The 19,340-nt window shown below is 39.7% G+C and overlaps 2 protein-coding genes across 12 annotated transcripts in view; one reads left to right on the forward strand and one right to left on the reverse strand.

Moving 5' to 3' along the window:
- The window catches only part of ANKRD42 (ankyrin repeat domain 42), a 52,903-nt gene extending 42,600 nt beyond the window's left edge, over positions 1-10,303 (forward strand). For all 5 annotated transcript variants that reach the window (XM_055581470.1, XM_055581471.1, XM_055581474.1 and 2 more), the window contains 2 exons: positions 5,046-5,190; positions 9,919-10,303. In XM_055581470.1, coding sequence (XP_055437445.1) covers positions 5,046-5,190; positions 9,919-10,008 — 235 coding nt within the window. In that variant the 3' untranslated portion in view covers positions 10,009-10,303. The remainder of the gene's footprint in view (positions 1-5,045; positions 5,191-9,918) is intronic.
- A 4,110-nt stretch (positions 10,304-14,413) lies between these two features.
- The window catches only part of CCDC90B (coiled-coil domain containing 90B), a 149,646-nt gene continuing 144,719 nt past the window's right edge, over positions 14,414-19,340 (reverse strand). For all 7 annotated transcript variants that reach the window (XM_055581479.1, XM_055581477.1, XM_055581480.1 and 4 more), the window contains 2 exons: positions 18,809-18,923; positions 14,414-15,694 (listed from right to left, as the gene is read on the reverse strand). In XM_055581479.1, coding sequence (XP_055437454.1) covers positions 15,639-15,694; positions 18,809-18,923 — 171 coding nt within the window. In that variant the 3' untranslated portion in view covers positions 14,414-15,638. The remainder of the gene's footprint in view (positions 15,695-18,808; positions 18,924-19,340) is intronic.

The following is a 19,340-nucleotide window of genomic DNA, read 5'->3' on the forward strand; positions in this document are numbered from 1 at the left end:
GCCATGGGTGCATCGGTCCCCCCATCCTGAACCACCCCACTAACCTTCCTCCCCACCCCATCCCTATGGTTTGTCCCAGAGCACCAGCTTTGAGTGCCCTACTTCATGCATTGAACTTGCAGTGGTCTCTATTTCACATATGGTAATATACATGTTTCAGGGCTATTCTCTCCAATCACCGCACCCTTGCCTTCTCCCACAGAGTCCAAAAGTCTGTTCTTTGCATCTGTGTCTCTTTTGCTGCCTTGCATATAGGATTGTTGTTACCATCTTTCTAAATTCCACAAATGTGTTAATATATAGTATTGGTGTTTCTCTTTCTGACTTACTTCACTCTGTATAATAGGTTCCAGTTTCATCCACCTCATTGGAACTGACTCAAATGTGTTCCTTTTTATAGCAGAGTAATATTCCATCGTGTATATGTACCACAACTTCCTTATCCATTCGTCTGCCGATGGACATCCATGTCCTAGCTATTGTAAACAGTGCTGCAATGAACATTGGGGTACATGTGTCTCTTTCAATTCCGGTTTCCTTGGTGTGAATGCCCAGCAGTGGGATTGCTGGGTTGTATGGCAGTTCTGTTCCCAGTTTTTTAAGGAATCTCCACACTGTTCTCCATAGTGGCTGTACTAGTTTGCATTCCCACCGATAGTATAAGAGAGTTCCCTTTTCTCCACACCGTCTCCAGCATTTATTGTTTGTAGACCTTTTGATAACAGCCATTCTGACTGGCGTGAGATGATATCTCATTGTAGTTTTGATTTGCATTTCTCTAGTAATGAGTGATGTTGACCATCTTTTGATGTGTTTGTTAGCCATCTGTATGTCTTCTTTGGAGAAATGTTTGTTTAGGTCTTTTTGCCACTTTTTTCATTGGGTTGTTTGTTTTTCTGGTTTTGAGCTGATGAGCTGCTTGTATATTTTGGAGATTAATTCTTTGTCAGTTGCTTCATTTGCTATTATTTTCTTCCATTCTGAAGGCTGTGTTTTCCCCTTGCTTATAGTTTCCTTCATTGCTCATAAGCTTTTAAGTTAATTAGGTCCCACTTGTTTATTTTTGTTTTATCTCCATTACTCTGGGAGGTGGGTCATAGAGGATCTTGCTGTGATTTATGTCATCAAGTGTTCTGCCTGTTTTCTTCTAAGAGTTTTATAGTTTATGGTCTTACATTTGGATCTTTAACCCATTTTGAGTTTATTTTCGTGCATGGTGTTAGAAAGTGTTCTAATTTCATTCTTTTATATGTGGTTGACCAGTTTTCCCAGCACTGTTTGTTAAAGAGATTGTCTTTTCTCCATTGTATATTTTTGCATCCTTTGTCAAAGATAAGGTGTCCACAGGTGCTTGGGTTTACCTCTGGGCTTTCTATTTTGTTCCATTGATCTCTATTTCTGTCTTGTGCCAGTACCATACTGTCTTGATGACTGTACCTTTGTAGTGTCATCTGAAGTCAGGAAGGTTGATTCCTCTAGTTCCATTTTTCTTTCTCAAGATTGCTTTGGTTATTCAAGGTTTTTTGTGTTTCCATACAAATTGTGAAATTATATGTTCTAGTTCTGTGAAAAATACTGTTGGTAGCTTGATAGGGATTACATTGAATCTATAGATTGTTTTGGGTAGTATACTTATTTTCACTATATTGATTCTTCCAATCCACAAACATGGTATATTTCTCCATCTATTTGTGTCATCTTTGATTTCTTTCATCAATGTTTTATAGTTTTCTATATATTGGTCTTTTGTTTCTTTAGGTAAATTTATTCCTGAGTATTTTATTCTTTTTGTTGCAATGGTGAATGGGATTGTTTCCTTAATTTCTCTTTATATTTTTTCATTGATAGTGTATAGGATTGCAAGGAATTTCTGTGTATTAATTTTATATCCTGCAACTTTACTGTATTCATTGATTAGCTCTAGTAATTTTCTGGTGGCATCTTTAGGGTTTTCTATGTAGAGGATCATGTCATCTGCAAACACTGCAAGTTTTACTTCTTCTTTTCCAGTCTGGATTCCTTTTATTTCTTTTTCTTCTCTGATTGCTGTGGCTAGGACTTCCAAAACTATGTTGAATAGTAGTGGTGACAGTGGGCAACTGTGTCTTGTTCCTGATTTTAGAGGAAATGTTTTCAATTTTTCACCATTGAGGATACTGTTTGCTGGGGTTTGTCATATATGGCTTTTCTTATGTTGAGGTGTATTCCTTCTGTGTCTGCTTTCTGGAGAATTTTTATCATAAATGGGTGTTGAGTTTTGTCAAAGGCTTTCTCTGCATTTATTGAGATAATCATATGGCTTTTATTTTTCAATTTGTTAATGTGGTATATTACATTGATTGTGGATATTGAAGAATCCTTGCATCCCTGGGAAAAAGCTCACTTGATCATGATGTATGATCTTTTTAATATGTTGTTGGTTTCTGTTTTCTAGAATTTTGTTGAGGATTTTTGCATCTATGTTCATCAGTGATATTGGCCTGTAGTTTTCTTTTTTTGTGGCATCTTTGTCTGGCTTTGGTATTAGGGTGATGGTGGCCTCATAGAAACGAGTTTGGGAGTTTGCTTTCCTCTGCAATTTCCTGGAAGAGTTTGAGTAGGATAGGTGTTAGCTCTTCTCTAAATTTTTGGTAGAATTCACCTGTGAAGCCATCTGGTCCTGGGATTTGTTTGTTGGAAGATTTTTGATTACAGTTTCGATTTCAGTGCTTGTGACTGATCTGTTCAGATTTTCTATTTCTTCCTGGTTCAGTTTTGGAAGGTTATACTTTTCTAAGAATTTGTCCATTTCTTCCATAATGTTGAGTTTTAAACCAGCTTTTTCACACTCCCCTTTCACCCTCATCAAGAGACTCTTTAGTTCCTCTTCACTTTCTGCCATTAGAGTGGTATCATCTGCATATCTAAGGTTGTTGATATTTCTCCTAGTGATCTTGATTCCAACTTGTGCTTCATCCAGGCCAGATGATGTATTCTGCATATAAATTAAGTAAGTGAAGTCGCTCAGTCGTGTCTGACTCTTTGTGACCCCATGGACTGTAGCCCACCAGGCTCCTCCATCCATGGAATTTTCTAGGCAAGAATACTGGAGTGGGTTGCCATTTGCTTTTCCAGGGGATCTTCCTGACCCAGGGATTGAACCCTGGTCTCCTGCATTGCAGGCAGATGCTTTACCATCTGAGCCACCAGGGAATAGGGTGACAATATACAGCTTTGATGTCCTCCTTTCCCAGTTTTGAACCAGTCAGTTGTTCCATGTCTGATTCTAACTGTTGCTTCTTGACCCACATACAGGTTTCTCAGGAGACAGATAAGGTGGTCTGATACTCCCATCTCTTTAAGAATGTTCCACAGCTTGTTGTGATCCACACAGTCAAAGGTATTAGCCAATGAAGCAGAAGTAGATGTTTTTCTGGAATTCCCTTGCTTTTTCCATGATCCATCCACTTGTTTGTTCCCCGCTTTGTGTTGAGTACATCCTAAGACATTTATTCTTTGGATACAAACTCCTGATACTAGATGTAAATGTAAAGAAAACCTGGCTAAGAATTGGTCGAGGGATGTCCTTTTGATTTTGTTATTAGTTAGATGAAACGAATCAGTCATGGGGCTGATTTTCTTTTCCTGTTTTCTGAATTCTAGGTTTCCATGGTTATGTTGTTCTTTCCTATCCCCAGCCTCAACCCCACTCACTTCCATACTAGAGCTACTATTGTTTATTCTTAGATTGCCCTCTTTGAGACCTGACATCCAACTCAGCATGCCTTGGGAGTTCTGGTCCCCTCATCATCCCAATAAGGCAGAAAATAACTCTGGTTCAAATCCTAGCATCACTCGTCTGGGTTTATTTTCATTTATTTTCACACTGTCCTGATATGTCTCCCAACTCCTTGTCCCTGCTCCTTCCTCTCCCACCCTCATACCCTGTGGTTTGTTAATCATGTTAAAACCCAAGCAGATAAATCTCACCTATTGTTCACTGAAAGAAGCCAGGCCCACAAATGTATATAATGTACAACTTCATTTATGAGCAGAGACAAAACTAATCTAACATGATCAGTGTTCAGAATTTTGGGTGCTTTTGCAAAGTGAGGATTGCCTGGGGAGAATGTGAGGAACTTTCTGAGATGACACAAGTATTTTGTTATCTTGGTAGTCATGGTGGATGCAAAGGTGTACACATTAGTGGAAACTCATTGAAGGGAATTCCCTGGTGGTCCAGTGCCTAAAGAGTCTGTGCTTCCACTGGAGGGGGTACATGCTGCATGGCCTGGCCACGAAAAAAGAAAAGAAATAAAACCCATTGGATTGTTTACTTGATATTTGTGTAATCACACAAAGTGAATTTTACATCATTAGAAAGAAAGCTGAACAAAGCAAAAGAAATCTGTTATTATAGTCCTGCTCTCTCTGTTGAGACCCTCCAATGGCTTCCCGTTTCACTGAGTGAAGCCTGGTCCTCCCTGTGACCTGTACAACCCTGCTTGTTCTGGCTTCTTTTACCTCTCAGACTCTACTCCAGTCACACTGGCTTCCAGTTTTCTTCTAGTTCCCCAGGCATTTCTCTGCCTCAGGACCTTTGCACTTGCTGTTCTGTCTGGGATGCTCTTTCCCTGGGTGTCCACTTAATTATCTCTTTCCTTTGGAATTTTGCTCACAAGCCCCCTTCTCGGTAAGGCGTTCCCTGGTCACTGTACGAAATATTAACCCCTTCCTCTACAACATCTTCTGTGACTATCTTGCTCTATTTTTTCCCTCCCTAGCATTTATTACCTTCCAACATACTTATATTTAAGTACATATATTTTCTTTACTGTCTTTCTCCTCTGCCTAAGAAAGCCCCATGAGGGCAGAAACGGCCTACTTTGTTCACTACTTTATTCCCAGGATCTAGATCAGTGCGAGCTCATAATAGACTTTTAATACATATTTGTTGAATAAATGATTTATTTGCCTTAAATATAATGTATGGATACTTTTCACTATTACCAGAAATAATTGCTAGTTGATATTGGTTATTGATTGAAAACAAAATTTTTTGACAGGACTATCAAAGAGCTGCAGGGCCAGCTGGAGTATGAACGATTACGCAGAGAGAAGTTAGAATGTCAGCTGGATGAGTATCGAGTGGAGGTGGATCAACTCAAGGAGATGCTGGAAAAAACTCAGGTCCCCAACTTTGTGGCTGTGGTTGGTATCCTTCTCAACACATTTATGTTTCTCAAGAGATAGTATATAAGAGTAGCTAAGAGTACAAGCTTTGGATAGTGCTATTTGGGTTTGAATTCCAACTACATTTTTTGGTTTGGACAAGTCATTTAACCTTTCTGTGCCTTAGGTGTAAATTGGAGATAATTTATAATTTCTAGAGTGTTCTAAGAATGAAAGGAGTATATATGTGTGTGTGTATACATATGTAAGAGATTAATTATTAATTTGTACAAAATAAAAAGAAGCCAGGAAGTTTTTATTATAAATCATATTTGAGGTGGTATAGATCTGGAACAAAATTAACTCACACACGAGGACTTTAATAACCATTTTAAAAATACTAAAATAATATATGTCCTTGTTGTTAAATGTTAAAAGCAGGGCAGATGCTCCTTCCCATTCTGAGTTCCATTCTCCAGAAGCTGCTGTGGTTTGGTCTCGTATTAGACAACATTCTATTCACCTACAAGCACATGTGTGTATTTCTATATGCAAATTCAAACATTTTCTCTGGGTTTTGGTATCTCATCTGTGCTTAGTGAGAGCACAGACATAATTTTCCAGGGGATATAATTAATAATCATAATCAACCTATTCTCTTCTTTTGCCATGATCATCTGATCTCATGTTTAGCCCCTGGGGACACTTTAGTATGAGAGGCTGGCTGGGGCAGTCCTGTGGCGTTCTCTTCTGGACACACACCTTTTATAAACTACCACACTCCAGATCCGCCTCCTGTCTGCCTTGTGGTGGGAAATCTACCAGCTCCGGTCTCCTCCAAGCAGGGACGTACACTGTTCTTTACTAGCTGCCTGTATCTTTTGCTGCACACCTTTTGAATCAATCCAAATTGATGGTCTGCATAGGACATTTTTGGGGCTTTAGCTGTTTGTGATTACTCTTTTCTCACCCACAAAAGTGTGTTCCCAGGGTGAGTTTGACATCACGCTCTAGAGCACCTGCTCCCTAAGACCTTGCTCTCTACCAGCAATGTGTAGCTCTCAGGAGTACTGACTTGTGGTCCTGTGCTCTGGGCCCATTGGCTTTTGTGGTCCTGTAGGTTCCACCAGTTTTTATAAATGAGCAAATGTCACTGACCTCTCATGGAAGCTGCTTATTTTCTGTTCTGCAAAAGTTTCTGGGTCTCAATTTCCTCATCTGTAAAATGGGGATAACACCTACCCCATGGGGTATTGATGTTAGATGAAATACTGTGTGAAAATCCTGAGGTATCTTCTGTCTCCAGTATTCATAGTATTACATTCTCCCTTCCTCATATCCTTTCCTCTTTTTTTCCTTTCTTTCTTTCCATTTTCTATGTTTGAGTTGTGTAAACATAGTGGATAAATGTGTAGAGCCCTATGCATCTGAGAGTAGAAGGAATTACTTTATTTTGGAGTCTAAACACATAAAGTATAAGTAAAATGAACTTTGGATTCTGTACTTACTTTTATAGAGGCTTCAAGAAGCTCTCACTAAATCTTTCTCCTGCCACCTACTGATAAAGAGACCCATGATTGGGTCTCCATCTTAAGATTTTGTAAAATAATCTATAAAAGAATCTGCAATAGTATAATTTTTAGCCAAAAAAATTTCTTAGGCTAGTTGGATGTAATGCACTTAAATCATTTCTTTATAACTGGTTTTGATAACTTTCTATAGTGCTTTCTCATATGCTATCTCAGCTTATATTAACCCACTTCACAAGCTATTGTTTTCCATTCTCTTACATGTAGCCTACCTTTTCCTGAACTTGCTCAACACTTTCCCACCCCCAAGCCTTTGTTCATTTTGTTTTCATTTGTAAAGTTCATCACACTGCACACTCTTTGGGGTGCTCTTTGATATGTGGCTTCCCTGATGGCTCAGATGGTAAAGAATCTGCCTGCAATGCAGGAGACTTGGATTCGATCCCTGGGTTGGGAAGATCCCCTGGAGAAGGGCATGGCAACCCACTCCAGTGTTGCCTGGAAAATTCTTTGGACAAAGGAACCTGGGAGGCTACAGTCCATGGGGTTGCAAACGGTTGGACATGACTGAGCAACTAACACTTTTAATATGTGTATTGTACTTAAATAAAAATGTTTACTTAAAAAACTTAAACTAAATGGGAACTCTAATAGCTTCGGTAGAGATGTCTGTCCACAGATTGAGGCAGCACTGAACTCCTCATGCTTCCATATAAAGCCAGTGTCGTTTGGGAGGTCGTTGGTGTAAAGCTTTGGGCCATGCTTTCTAATCTAGAATGGCCACTGTGGAACTGGTAACGTTCCATGATTACTTCCGGGTTTAATTTTCTCTCGTTTTCTACCTACAAGGCTGTGGAACATGGTTGGACTTTGATATGTTCTCTGCTGGGCTTTTCTGTCCTGACATCCTAGCCTGTGAGCCTGTTAATGATCCTTGGAACAATCTGAGAGCTTAAGTGAGTTTATCCATGCTGAGCTATTACTGTAAGGAAGTTCTGGAAGTTTGTGATTTGTCTTTGTATTGATTATACTGTTTTGACACTCTATTAAGACTTTTCTCATAATCAGGAAGGTGGGATTTATTTCATTTTAGTTGTGTATGCTTCCCAGAACTTCTTAGGTTGCATGAACTTTGTAAAAACAAGAATCCCATGTACCTTTGTCACCAGTTTCATGTGCAGTGTTGTTGGTCTCTTTAACAAACTTGTATATTCTTTCAGATGGAAACTGGTTAATATTTAGAATACATTTTCATAGAGGGGTTGTTGGCTAATGTACACTTAGAATTGCTTTTGGTGCCTAAGCATCATGATTTATACATCTCTTAGTATTGCAGTTCTTTTTTCCCAAGTTTGGGAGAAAACACATATTAGGGAGAAAAATGTTTCTGGCTATAATTTATGATGAGGAAATGAGTAATCTTGGTGAAGAATGTTCCCCAAATGCAAAAACATTTGGAATTTGGAACTTCCAGTGAACACTTACTGGAGGCCTGTTGGGTGCCAAGCACCTATTTTCTTTTGAACTAGCTTATGGTAAGGCTTGGTTTGATAGAACAAGTTACCTATTTGATGTTAGTTGAGGCTTTGGTATTTAATCACTTTCTAGAGTATTTGGGATTGTTAAAAACCTTTATGAGTTAGCATATATGAAAAATGAAGGAAAATAAATGTTAACTGTTAGCAAAAGTCTGGTAATGCTATTAAGCATTAGAAAATTGGCTGTCTCTGACAAGTAGCTTCCTGTCTTTCCCTGCATTGTTTTCTTTCTCTGATTCTTAGTTAGGTGAGGTTAAACTCCTGCCCTACCTCAGTGTTTTTCTTTCATGTACATCTCTGCATTCATTCCCTGATGATCTTGAGGTCCTCCTGAAACCTGGGGGTCAACTGAGCATCTATTTTCCATCTGCTATTCCACCAGACTCCTGAGTGGGAACCAGCTCTCATGCCTATTTGTATACCTATAGCATAGCATATACAGTACACAGTACAGTTGTAGGACCTGAATGAGCAAATTTTTTGCTGGAAGACAGAATTGAAGAATGGTTATAACATGATCTTAGGTGTCAGACAAAATTTGGATTAAAATCCTGCCATTGACTTAGTGTTGTGACCTTGGGGAAAGTTGTTTAACGTCTCGGACTTCTGTCTCTGTATCTCTAAAATGTTGGTAATACAACCTGCTTCACCTTGTTTTATGTGCAAAGTATGAAGTACAGTGGCACCATCTGTTAAACCCCACTGAAAGGTTTGTTGATCTTGGTCTTCAGACTGGTTGGTTGGCAAGCTTTTTCAAGAGAAGGGGTCGTATTACTCTATGCTCACCAGTGCGTGGCCACTATAAGGGATGGTTAGCAGGTTCTCCATCTATTCCTCGCTCAAGTTTGCAGCTGAGGGAAGGGACAGATGGTGTGATTTTTTTTTCCAGGGTGGTGTTGCAATAACAGCAGTTTCCTTCTGTGTTCACACGCTCATGTGACTGACCTCATTAGCAAAAAGGTGTAGGTGGGAACACCTTGGGGACTGCCCCCTCTAGTCACGGGCTCTCCTGATAGACACGCGCCTTGTGATGTTCCTGAAACTCCTGCTGCATTCAGATCTGTCCTGCTCAACTGAACAGAGCATTTTTGACTAGAAGAATTATTCAAAGATGACTGACATATATGAGTATCCAGTGTTTCTAGTCTTCTCTTCCTCCTGCCCAGAGCTTTTATGAAGTGAGTCTTCTGTGCTAGATACCGAGAATACCATGATGGATGAGAAATACTCAGAAACAGTATGCGACAGGGCAAAGCAGGACATGGGACGAGAGCAGTTAGGGGATGTTGTGTGAACAGAGGATGTGCAGGACCCTGGAATGTGACTCCTAGCAGAATGGGGCTTGCTAAGAGTCCAGCGGGTGGCATATTAACACTTTGTGTTATTTCCTTTAGTAACATGCTGTGAAATGTTGGTCTAAGAAGCGGAATGACAAGGTGTTCTATACTGGGGGTGTGAGGGGAAGGCAGGGCTGGCTGATTTCTCAAGGTGCCTCCCAGGCTGATGAGTCAGCGCATTATGATGCTCTGGTGCTTCAGATGTAAGAACTTATTGACACAAAATTCTAAAAGAGATGTAAACTAGAGTTGAAAATTATTAGCATGTTTTTTTTTTTTTTGAAACAGATAATGTAGAAAGATGAAAATGTATCTAGCATAGAAATCCTAAGACATCTAATTTGGCCATCTTTTCCTTTGTAGGAAGATGACATTTCCTGTGAGTTAAGCAAAGAGAAGAGGCGAGTGAAGAAGAAGGTGTCTTCTGGGGGAGTTTTTGTGAAAAGGTACTAATCAGTGAGATAGCTTTAAATAAACTTGCTTGACTTTTTCTATTTTTAAATAGATATAAATGTAAATCTATATAAATTCATCTCAGAATTACTCTGATGTGCAGTTATTCCAATTCTGAAGGCAGAAATATGTTACATAGTGTCAAAGGGATTAAAATTACATGGACTCAGTTGTATTTCCCCTCCCAATATACTTTTTATATATTTATGTAGGCAAGTCAAAACTCTGTATTTGTGAATTAATTTTGCAAGTATTTACATAAACTTTATAATAGATATTAAAGATTATTAAAAGTTCTGTTATGGCTTCATAATAAATTATATTTCTCCTATTTTCTAGAGTACTATTTTACCAGTGTAGGCATAGCTTTTTTCCCCCCAACTTTTCAAATGACTTTTTAAAAATAATTTATTTTACTGAGATACAGTTGATACACGTTAATTTCTTCTGTACAACAAAGTGGTCCAGTTACATAAATATACACACATTCTTTTTCATATTTTTTCCCATTATGGTTTATTATAGGCTATTGAATAGAGTTTCCTATGGCACACAGTAGTACATTGTCGTCTACCCCTTCTGTCAATATATAGAATAGTTTGCATCTGCGAGTCCCAAACTCCCACTCCATCCCCCTCCCCTCCCACCCGTCCTTTCCTTGGCAACACAAGTTTATTCTATTGGTGAGTCTGTATCTGCTTCATAGTTAAGTTCATTTGTGTCATATTTTTGGATTCCACATATAAGTGATATGTCTCTAACATGCTTCATTTAGTATGATAATTTCTAGGTTCATCCATGTTGCTGCAAATGGCACTATTTCATTCTTTTTTATAGTTGAGTAGTGTAGCCGTTCATTTGCTGATAGACACTTGTTTCCACATCTTGGTTATTGTGAATAGTACTGCTGTGAACAGAGAGGTGTATGTACCTTTTTGAATTATAGCTTTGTCTGCCTGTATGCCCAGGAGTGGGGTTGCTGGATCATATGGCAACTAGTTTTTTGAGGAACCTCCATACTGTTTTCCATAGTGGCTGCACCAATTTACATTCCCTCCAAGAGTGTAGGACAGTTCCCTTTTCTCCAGACTTTATCCAGCATTTATTTGTAAATTTTAGAAACATGTATTTACTTTTGGCTGCTCTGGGCCTTCTATGTGTGTGGGGGTTTGTCTAGTTGCAGTGAGCAGGGGCTACCCGTCGTCGTGGCACACAGGCTTCCTGTTGTGGAGCATGGGCTCTAGGGCTCTAGGGCGCTCGGGCTTCAGTAGTTGTGCCTCATGGGCTTAGCTGCCCTGCGACTTGCAGGATCTTCCCAGGCCGGGGATTGAACCCATGTCTCCTGAATTGACAGGCAGATTCTTAATCACTGGACCACCAGGGAAGTCCTATAGATTTTCTCAATGATTGTCACTCTGGCCAGTGAGTGGTGGTACTTCATAGTAGTTTTGATTTTAATTTCTGTAATAATTAGTGACGTTGAGCATCTTTCAGTGTGCTTGCTTTAGTCCTATGTATGTCAAATGACTTGACTGTTAAAGAACATCTGAACTTGGGAGAAAAAGACTAGTAAGTGTTATTTGTTTTTTTAAATGTTTGCTTATTGGACTGTGCCAGGTCTTAGCTGCAGCACTTGGGATCTAGTTCCCTGACCAGGGGTTGAACCTGGGCCTCCTGCATTGGGAGCTCAGAGTCTTAGCACTGGACCACCAGGGAAGTTACAAGACTAGTAAGTTTTAGAAAAGCACTTTATAATAACAACCAAATATCTCCAGGGAAGTTTACATAAAATGAAAATCAGCTCTTGTAAAAAGAAAAAATACATGTGTTTGCTAAAAATACACATCTAAATAATCTGCTTTAGAATTCAGCCATTGTTCTGTCTTGCAAGCTTTATAAGAAAGGACTAATAGACAAGGTTGATTGGACAGGATGATAATCATATCCAATGATAATCAAGCCCAAAGCCTTTGCTTCACTGGCAGCAGCCTTCTCATCACACCCCAGACTGTCCAGCCTCTAGGCCCTGGCAGATACTTTACATGGTGCTGAAGGCCATTTTGGCCCAGTATCACCAGGACTTGAATGCTCTGACATGAGTGCATCTGGTTGCTAAGACTTGTTTAGGCTTGTCAAGGGCTATAAGCAAGTGTTAAAAAGTGGCTTACCTATCCTTTCTATAACCCTTATAGTCATTATCATGCAACAGGCTTTCAATCTGTAGTAAAAACGGTTGTCAGCATTTATTGGGCACTTTGTGTGTGATCTGTGTAAGTTCTTCACATTACTGCTTAATTCCCACCACAGCTTACATGATGGAGGTGTAGTACTTGATACATGGAGGTTAAGGAATTCGCCCAGAGTCACACAGCAACGTGGAGCTAGGATTCTAACCTGAGGAGGGAAATTTCAGAGTCTGCATTCTTCTTTATCACAACTGGAATTCCCAAGTCCAACATTTCCCTCCCCTTCGGGGACTTCACACAGCCTTACTTTTTCCTTCAAGCCTGGTAACTGTAAGGCAATCCCACCCTGGAACAGTTTCTTCTATTCACTCAGTTTTCTCACACTTTGTTGTACTTGTTCCAGTTTCCTCAGGGCCATATCTCCATCTGTACCGGTGAGGCAGGAAATACCAGGAGAGCGTTTTAACAAAGGCACGTACCCTTGTGGCAGAGGTTCCCTGGTTGTCTCCCAATTTCTCTTCTTTTCCCAAATTAGGATTTACCTGGGCTTGTGGCAACTCAGGCTAAGGGCTGACTTAGTTTCCTTTGCAGCTAAGATGCCCAGTTGTGGCCGATAAGAGCGTGAGCAGAAATGCCATGTATAACCTTGTGGCCATGTCCCTGAAGGGAAGGGGTTTGCCCACATCTTGCCCCTTTCTTCTGCAATGCGGTACGTCAGTGAGTCACTGGACACCGCCAGGAGTGAACCTGGACACATGAAAATAAGAGCCTGGATAGAGCTGCTAAGTACTAGAGAAATGCAAATCAAAACTAGAGTGAGTTATCAAAGAACTCAACTTGGAGATTATTCTTGTGATTAAGAGTATAAAATCTGGAGTTAAAGTCTGTGTGACTTACCCAGTGTGTGACCTTGGCAGCTTCACCGGTGTGACCTTAATTTCACTTAGCTTGTTTCTTTAGCTGTAAACTGAGGATAACCACCTAAGAGGACTGCTGTGACGAACAGGTGAGTTGATATATATTATTTAGCATATTCATGTTGTATAGTCAGTGTGGCTGTTTTACAGAATGACAGTCACTAATCTCAATGTTTGTGCATAGCCGTTTCCACTGCCTCATTTTTTCCTTTATATTGAGAAAATACTGGGACTCCAGTTCAGAATGGCTTGAAGGACAGGATCATGGAGCTCACTTCCTCCCACAAATACATCAAAAAATGCATCAACATGTGGAACAGTTCTCACAGAATACCTACAAATGCTTGCAGATCTCATAGAACCAAAGCTCCAATCCCCACATAACTGGGAGGATGAAGGGAAAGGGAGAAGAGGAATTGGGACGGGACCTGCACGCCTGGGCATGTACTGTGGAAGAATGCCCGCGAGGCAGGAGCCTCCTGCAGGGCTGGCGGGCTGGCAGGGACAGGTAGGGCACCTCAGGGGCTGGAGGGCAGGGTGGAGTTGGCCCACGGAGCTGAAGGGCACAGAGGGACCAACATGGAAGGTCCTGGCCATGTCCCCACACTTCCAGCCCAAGACGCATACCTGCTGGCGTGCGTAGCATCTGGGTGCGGAAACCTGGGCTTCAGCCGAGACCTGAGGAGGGGACTCAGTCTGGCTGCGCAGGAAAAGCCCAGCGGGTCTGGAGCAGGGTCCAGGCCACGACTGCTTGTGTGCATGTGCAGGTGGGGCTGCAGGCTGTGCTGACGGCTGGCTGTCCCGCTGCGGTGCTGGGATGCACTCTGGCAGGCTCCTGCTCTGGTGGACTTTTCAACTAGAACCGCATGTGTGTGTGTGCCTGAGGGCCTCTGGGCCACTCGTGGGCCCCAGGGCTGCAGCTCCAGTGGCTTGCACGCTGGTGGCTTGCCGAGTACCTGTGCTCTGAACTAGTCACCAGGGCTTGATCCCACAGGAGCAGAATGGAATGAGCACTGTGTGTAGAAAGGCTGGTCCCAGACAGGAGTGGGGAGAAGTGGCTGGGCTACCAGGGCCTGCTTCTTTAATCTCACTGAACCACCTGTGGCAGGGCAGCTGAGTGGTTCCAGTGTTATGCTATTGGAACTTCCTTCACATGGAGGGAAGACATGGTCCCTCTTAAAATTTTAGCGTCTTTTAAATTGTGCAAATGAATAACTTACCTTTTTACTGTCTATCTTCAACTGAGATCCTCAGTTCCATGGGAAGCACTGCATGTGGGGACCAGCATGTCCATAGCAGGCATTCTTATTTGAGTGAGTAAATGTACTGTAGAATTTATTACAATATGATCTTTACTTATTTACATACAATTTATAATATGCTAAGAATTTTCTTAGTCAAGTGAATTCTGAGATATTTTAAATCAGAATACAAGATAATGTGTACAGAAAGTTTTGTTTTGCAAATAAGGCAGCTGCTAGATCTTTGAAACAAATTTAGTTGGAAAGTGTCTGATTCTCACTCACTAGACCATATATATGGGCTGGTCTTTTGACTGCTCTATGATTTAGAGTCCCTATTTATAACTAAACAAATGATGGAGGTCATTTTGAGTAACTAATGGATCTTCAAACTTTAAAGTTTTGCCAAGGCATTATGAAACCTTGAAATATTTAGCACTTCTTGGCCTTGGCTTCTTGATCTGGCTAAAACTGACGGTCTGAGGTGAAATGGTATTTTGTACTTTCTTGAAATACATATCCTATTAATAGACGCCATTATCAAAGAAAATAGACCCAGTAATGGCAAAACAAAAATATAAAATTCCCCATGATTTTCTTGAGAGTAGGGATTACATGCCAGTAGACATGTGCTGGATTTTAAAAAGCTTTGTTTTATGTAGTAAATTTAAGATGGGTTCCCAAGAAGCAAGGATAAACCGGTTTTTGTGAATTAGAAATTAACAACTCTATGGATTTCATACTGAGTGTCATATACTTGAACTAGGGCACATATTGTTTTAAAATTTACTGTTTTAGTTCATTACCAAAAACCTAACTCTAGCCATATGATAAGTTGCTTTTAAAATCCAAACAACTTTGTTATTGTATATATTTTATATGAATACAGTAATAAGCATGTGGGCTTGGGAATAGTTTTCAGATTTGCAACAGATACGAAAGAAATCCTGTATGATTTACAGTTCGAGTAAACATACAAAAAAACTAGTTCAGTTTCTATGAGCTATCAAAAGCATAAAGACAAAAGCCCTATTTCAAAGCAATCAAGTTTGGAATGGCCTCTTTCAACATAATAAAGACATACATGAAAAACAAAGACAAAATATACCTTTCCGTTCTAAAATATTTCCTTTTAGTCCATATGTACTTTAAATAATCGTGTATTCAGTTCCTACTGTAACTTTAAATGTTCAGAGTAAATCCATCCAGAGTAAATCCATCCAGGCAGTGTTTCAAGAGTCAAAGCAGCAGGAGTAGGAGCATGCATAGCTACAGCAGTTCCACTGTTATTTCCAGAGTCGATAAAATCCCAATGCTATTGCCAGGCAAGTAAACACTGAGGCTGTGAAAAGAAGAAGCTATGTTATAGGTCATGCATTTGAGATTATCCTGCAGAGATAAACAGAATGTCATTTTCAATTTAAGTTGAAAGCAAAAAAAAAAAAAAAAATCAGGAAATCCAGCCAGCTTTCTACCTTAGGGTTTTTCATCCCCTAGAAAATTAAGCTAACGATAAAGGATATCCATTAGGGCATGATTAATACCAATTCTTAGAAGCTTCCTATATTTTACATAAGGATGACAGTAATTTAAAAGTATGGATGGTACATCCATTAGAAGCTATAAACAGTGTTTCAAGTCATTATTAATATTACATTAACAATACTACTTTATTTTTTTTTAACAATACTACTTTAAATAATTACAAATTAATTTTAGATATAATTTTTAAGTGAAAAACTTTTCTTGCCAACATTAAAAAATCATCATTAAGATAGAAGAACAGACATCTACATATCCATAAGACAAATTTAACTGTCTTAAAAGTACATTAAAAGTGATTTCATAATTAAAAATAAAAAATGAATTTTTAATGAAAACCCTTCAAAAACAACTCAGTGAGGTAGAAGAAAAGGCAGAAAAAGCATCAGACTTTTAAAATAGTTTATATACCACCTGTTGTCTGTGTTACATCACTCTAAAGAGAAAACCTTTCTGTTTTCCTCAAGGTGGTGAATCTGGGTGAGGCTTTTGGACTCCCTAGTTTTTTAGTTTGTTTAAACAGCCATGATTTTAGAGACTCTGAGATGAAAAGCAAACTTCAATATTAAAGACATAAGAAACAGCCATTCTTAGTAAAGCTATCCTATTTTTAATGTGTAAATTAATTATATATTATCCCATTTGATCACACTACTAAAACTTGGTTAAACCATGACAAGAGTTCCCTAATTTTAAGAAATGGGATTAGGTCTAAGTCACAGTGGGAAGCTGGACATTTGAGGAGAAAGAGTAACACTTAAAGAATTTCTTGCCTTGTTGTCACTGGTCAATTACACATTCTCTCATTTGATCCTGCTGCTGTTTACCATGTTCCAGGTAGTGTGCTGAAGAATTCCATATATTACCTTATTTAGCCATAATTAAAACCCTATGAAGTTGGTGATAGTATTCCCATCGTATAGACGAGGCAACAAGCTCAGAGCTATACTGTGAGCAAGCCGTGGAAGCAGGACTCAAGGCTGCGTGTACCTGACTCTAAAGTAGTCGCTGTTGCTTAAAAAGAAGAGCAGTGCCCTCAGAACAAGTACTTGTAAATCCTCAGTGAAAAAAGGAAAGTAACATAGGAAATCTTCTAACTTTCTAAACAGACTTGCTAATTTCTTTTCCCACTGCCACTAAGTCTGTTAGTCTGCCTCGTGTATGTCCACTACAGAATAAAAAGCTTTCTAGAGACCATCACCGTGCTCAGACTAACCACAACACTGATCTGTAGGTAGATACACCAGAAGAAGCCGAGTGGAACAGAAGCTCTTCCTAATGGGGTGCTTTGAGATCTATTTTCAAAGTGGGAATGATCACTCCAAACTGGGCTGATCTGGAATTTCCCCTGAGCATTACTACTGAACAGATCTCTGGTTCCAGAGACTTTTGCTACGGTTTTTAAAACTCATTTTAGCCTTAGAATCCATTTCTTCAAATGGATCTTCAGCAGAAGCCCAATATTTGAAAAAGGCAGAAACTAAGTCATTCAAGTTGAGAGGAAGGGGGTGTGGAGGTGAGCGTCAATAGGGGGCTGGGGGCTTCATCTTTACTCCTGCTGTTGCTCCAACATAATGAGTGTCCGCCCAGAAAAATCACTGATGCTATAAAGCAGCTATTTTATTTTGGACAATAACATAAAATCTTAAATGTGTATATCTTTTTGATCCCAATTTTTAGATGTGCATAAGCAATTAATTTATATAGAAATTCTAGCATGAAGGCACAGGATGTAAATGTGTGTATGTGTATCTATTCACACATGTATATGGCTATTTGGTGCAATATTATTTTTAATAATGAAAACTTCAGAGCAGAATGTCTGTAAATAGATATTTAGGTAAATTATGGTATTTTCATTATACAATATTATGATTTCTAGTAAAAAGATATATATTCATATGGAAAGATGTTCAAGACATTTGGTTAAATTTTTAAAAGTTGTAGCCTGTAGAGTATCATCTAATTACTATTTTTAAAATCTATACTGTTCACATACAGAAGGAAAAACCTAGGAAAGATATATACTACTAATAGTAAATACATATGGGGAGGAGAAGGCTTTCATTTTTACTATATTGCTTTTGAATTCTATGACCAATTTAGGATGAAAATATATTACTTTTTTATAAAAAAGAAAAATACTATTCGAGGGCATTCTTCCTAACTCCTTGGGGCTCTATAAACTGGTCAGGTCACAAGGTTGTGACTCAGTATGTGACAGACTCAGTATGTGACAGACTAATTCTGGGCAGTATCCCTGCTTCCTCAGTTGGATTCAAGAATGGAGGTAATTTGTACCCCTTTGTTTGCTGTGGTGTTTAATGCTGCTGCTGCTGCTAAGTCGCCTCAGTTGTGTCCGACTCTGTGCGACCCCAGAGACGGCAGCCCACCAGGCTGCCCCGTCCCTGGGATTCTCCAGAGACGAACACTGGAGTGGATTGCCATTTCCTTCTCCAATGCATGAAAGTGAAAGTGAAGTTGCTCAGTCGTGCCCGACTCTTAGCGACCCCATGGACTGCAGCCCACCAGGCTCTTCCATCCATGGGATTTTCCAGGCAAGAGTACTGGAGTGGGGTGCCACTGCCTTATCCGTGGTGTTTAATAGCCTGTATCTATTTTGGTGATTCGTACCTAAAAAATATTCTTTTTTTTCCATTGTGGAATACCTAGTTTAATCTTTGTATCATTTTGTATGGGTGTTTATGTGTGTCTTTGATTTCTGTACACTTTTTCCTATTCAGAGGATGTGGAGCTGCCTATTAAACTTACATTTTCCAAGTACTGCAGGGGACCAAACAATAAATCTGTTACAGCTCCTCCTTTTGTGTCACATGGCTACCTTGGGAGTTAGGAGCTAATAGGTCTGAAAATCAAATGATAGTAATTCCTTTCTCTGACAACACAGTCTTACCTGCAAGATAACGAATTGTCTCAAGCTTGTTGGATTCCATCAGGGTTTTTAAAGAAGCAATTTCAGTGTCAATTTTGTTACCAGTCTCTGAAATAATACCTCTGGTTTTGGTATCCTGTAGTAATTAAGAATAAGATAATTAGATTTTGTCTCTCTGTATCATGGACAGAAATGTTGACTTTAGAAACCCTCATGTAGGGGCTAATTTTGTGTTACAAAAGTTTTAAGTGGGGAAACAGCGTAAAAGCATGGTGATATAAAAACTACATGACCATTATAAACTGACAAAAACTATTCCTTCTACTTTGATATTTGGAGACTACTAGGATTATCACATTGGAGAAGGCGATGGCACCCCACTCCAGTACTCTTGCCTGGAAAATTCATGGACAGAGGAGCCTGGTAGGCTGCAGTCCATGGGGTCGCAAAGAGTCGGACACGACTGAGCGACTTCACTTTCACTTTTCACTTTCATGCATTGGAGGAGGAAATGGCCATCCACTCCAGTGTTCCTGCCTGGAGAATCCCAGGG

This window comes from Bubalus kerabau, chromosome 5 (genome assembly GCF_029407905.1).
Source record: "Bubalus kerabau isolate K-KA32 ecotype Philippines breed swamp buffalo chromosome 5, PCC_UOA_SB_1v2, whole genome shotgun sequence".
NCBI classification, from domain to species: Eukaryota; Metazoa; Chordata; class Mammalia; order Artiodactyla; family Bovidae; genus Bubalus; species Bubalus kerabau.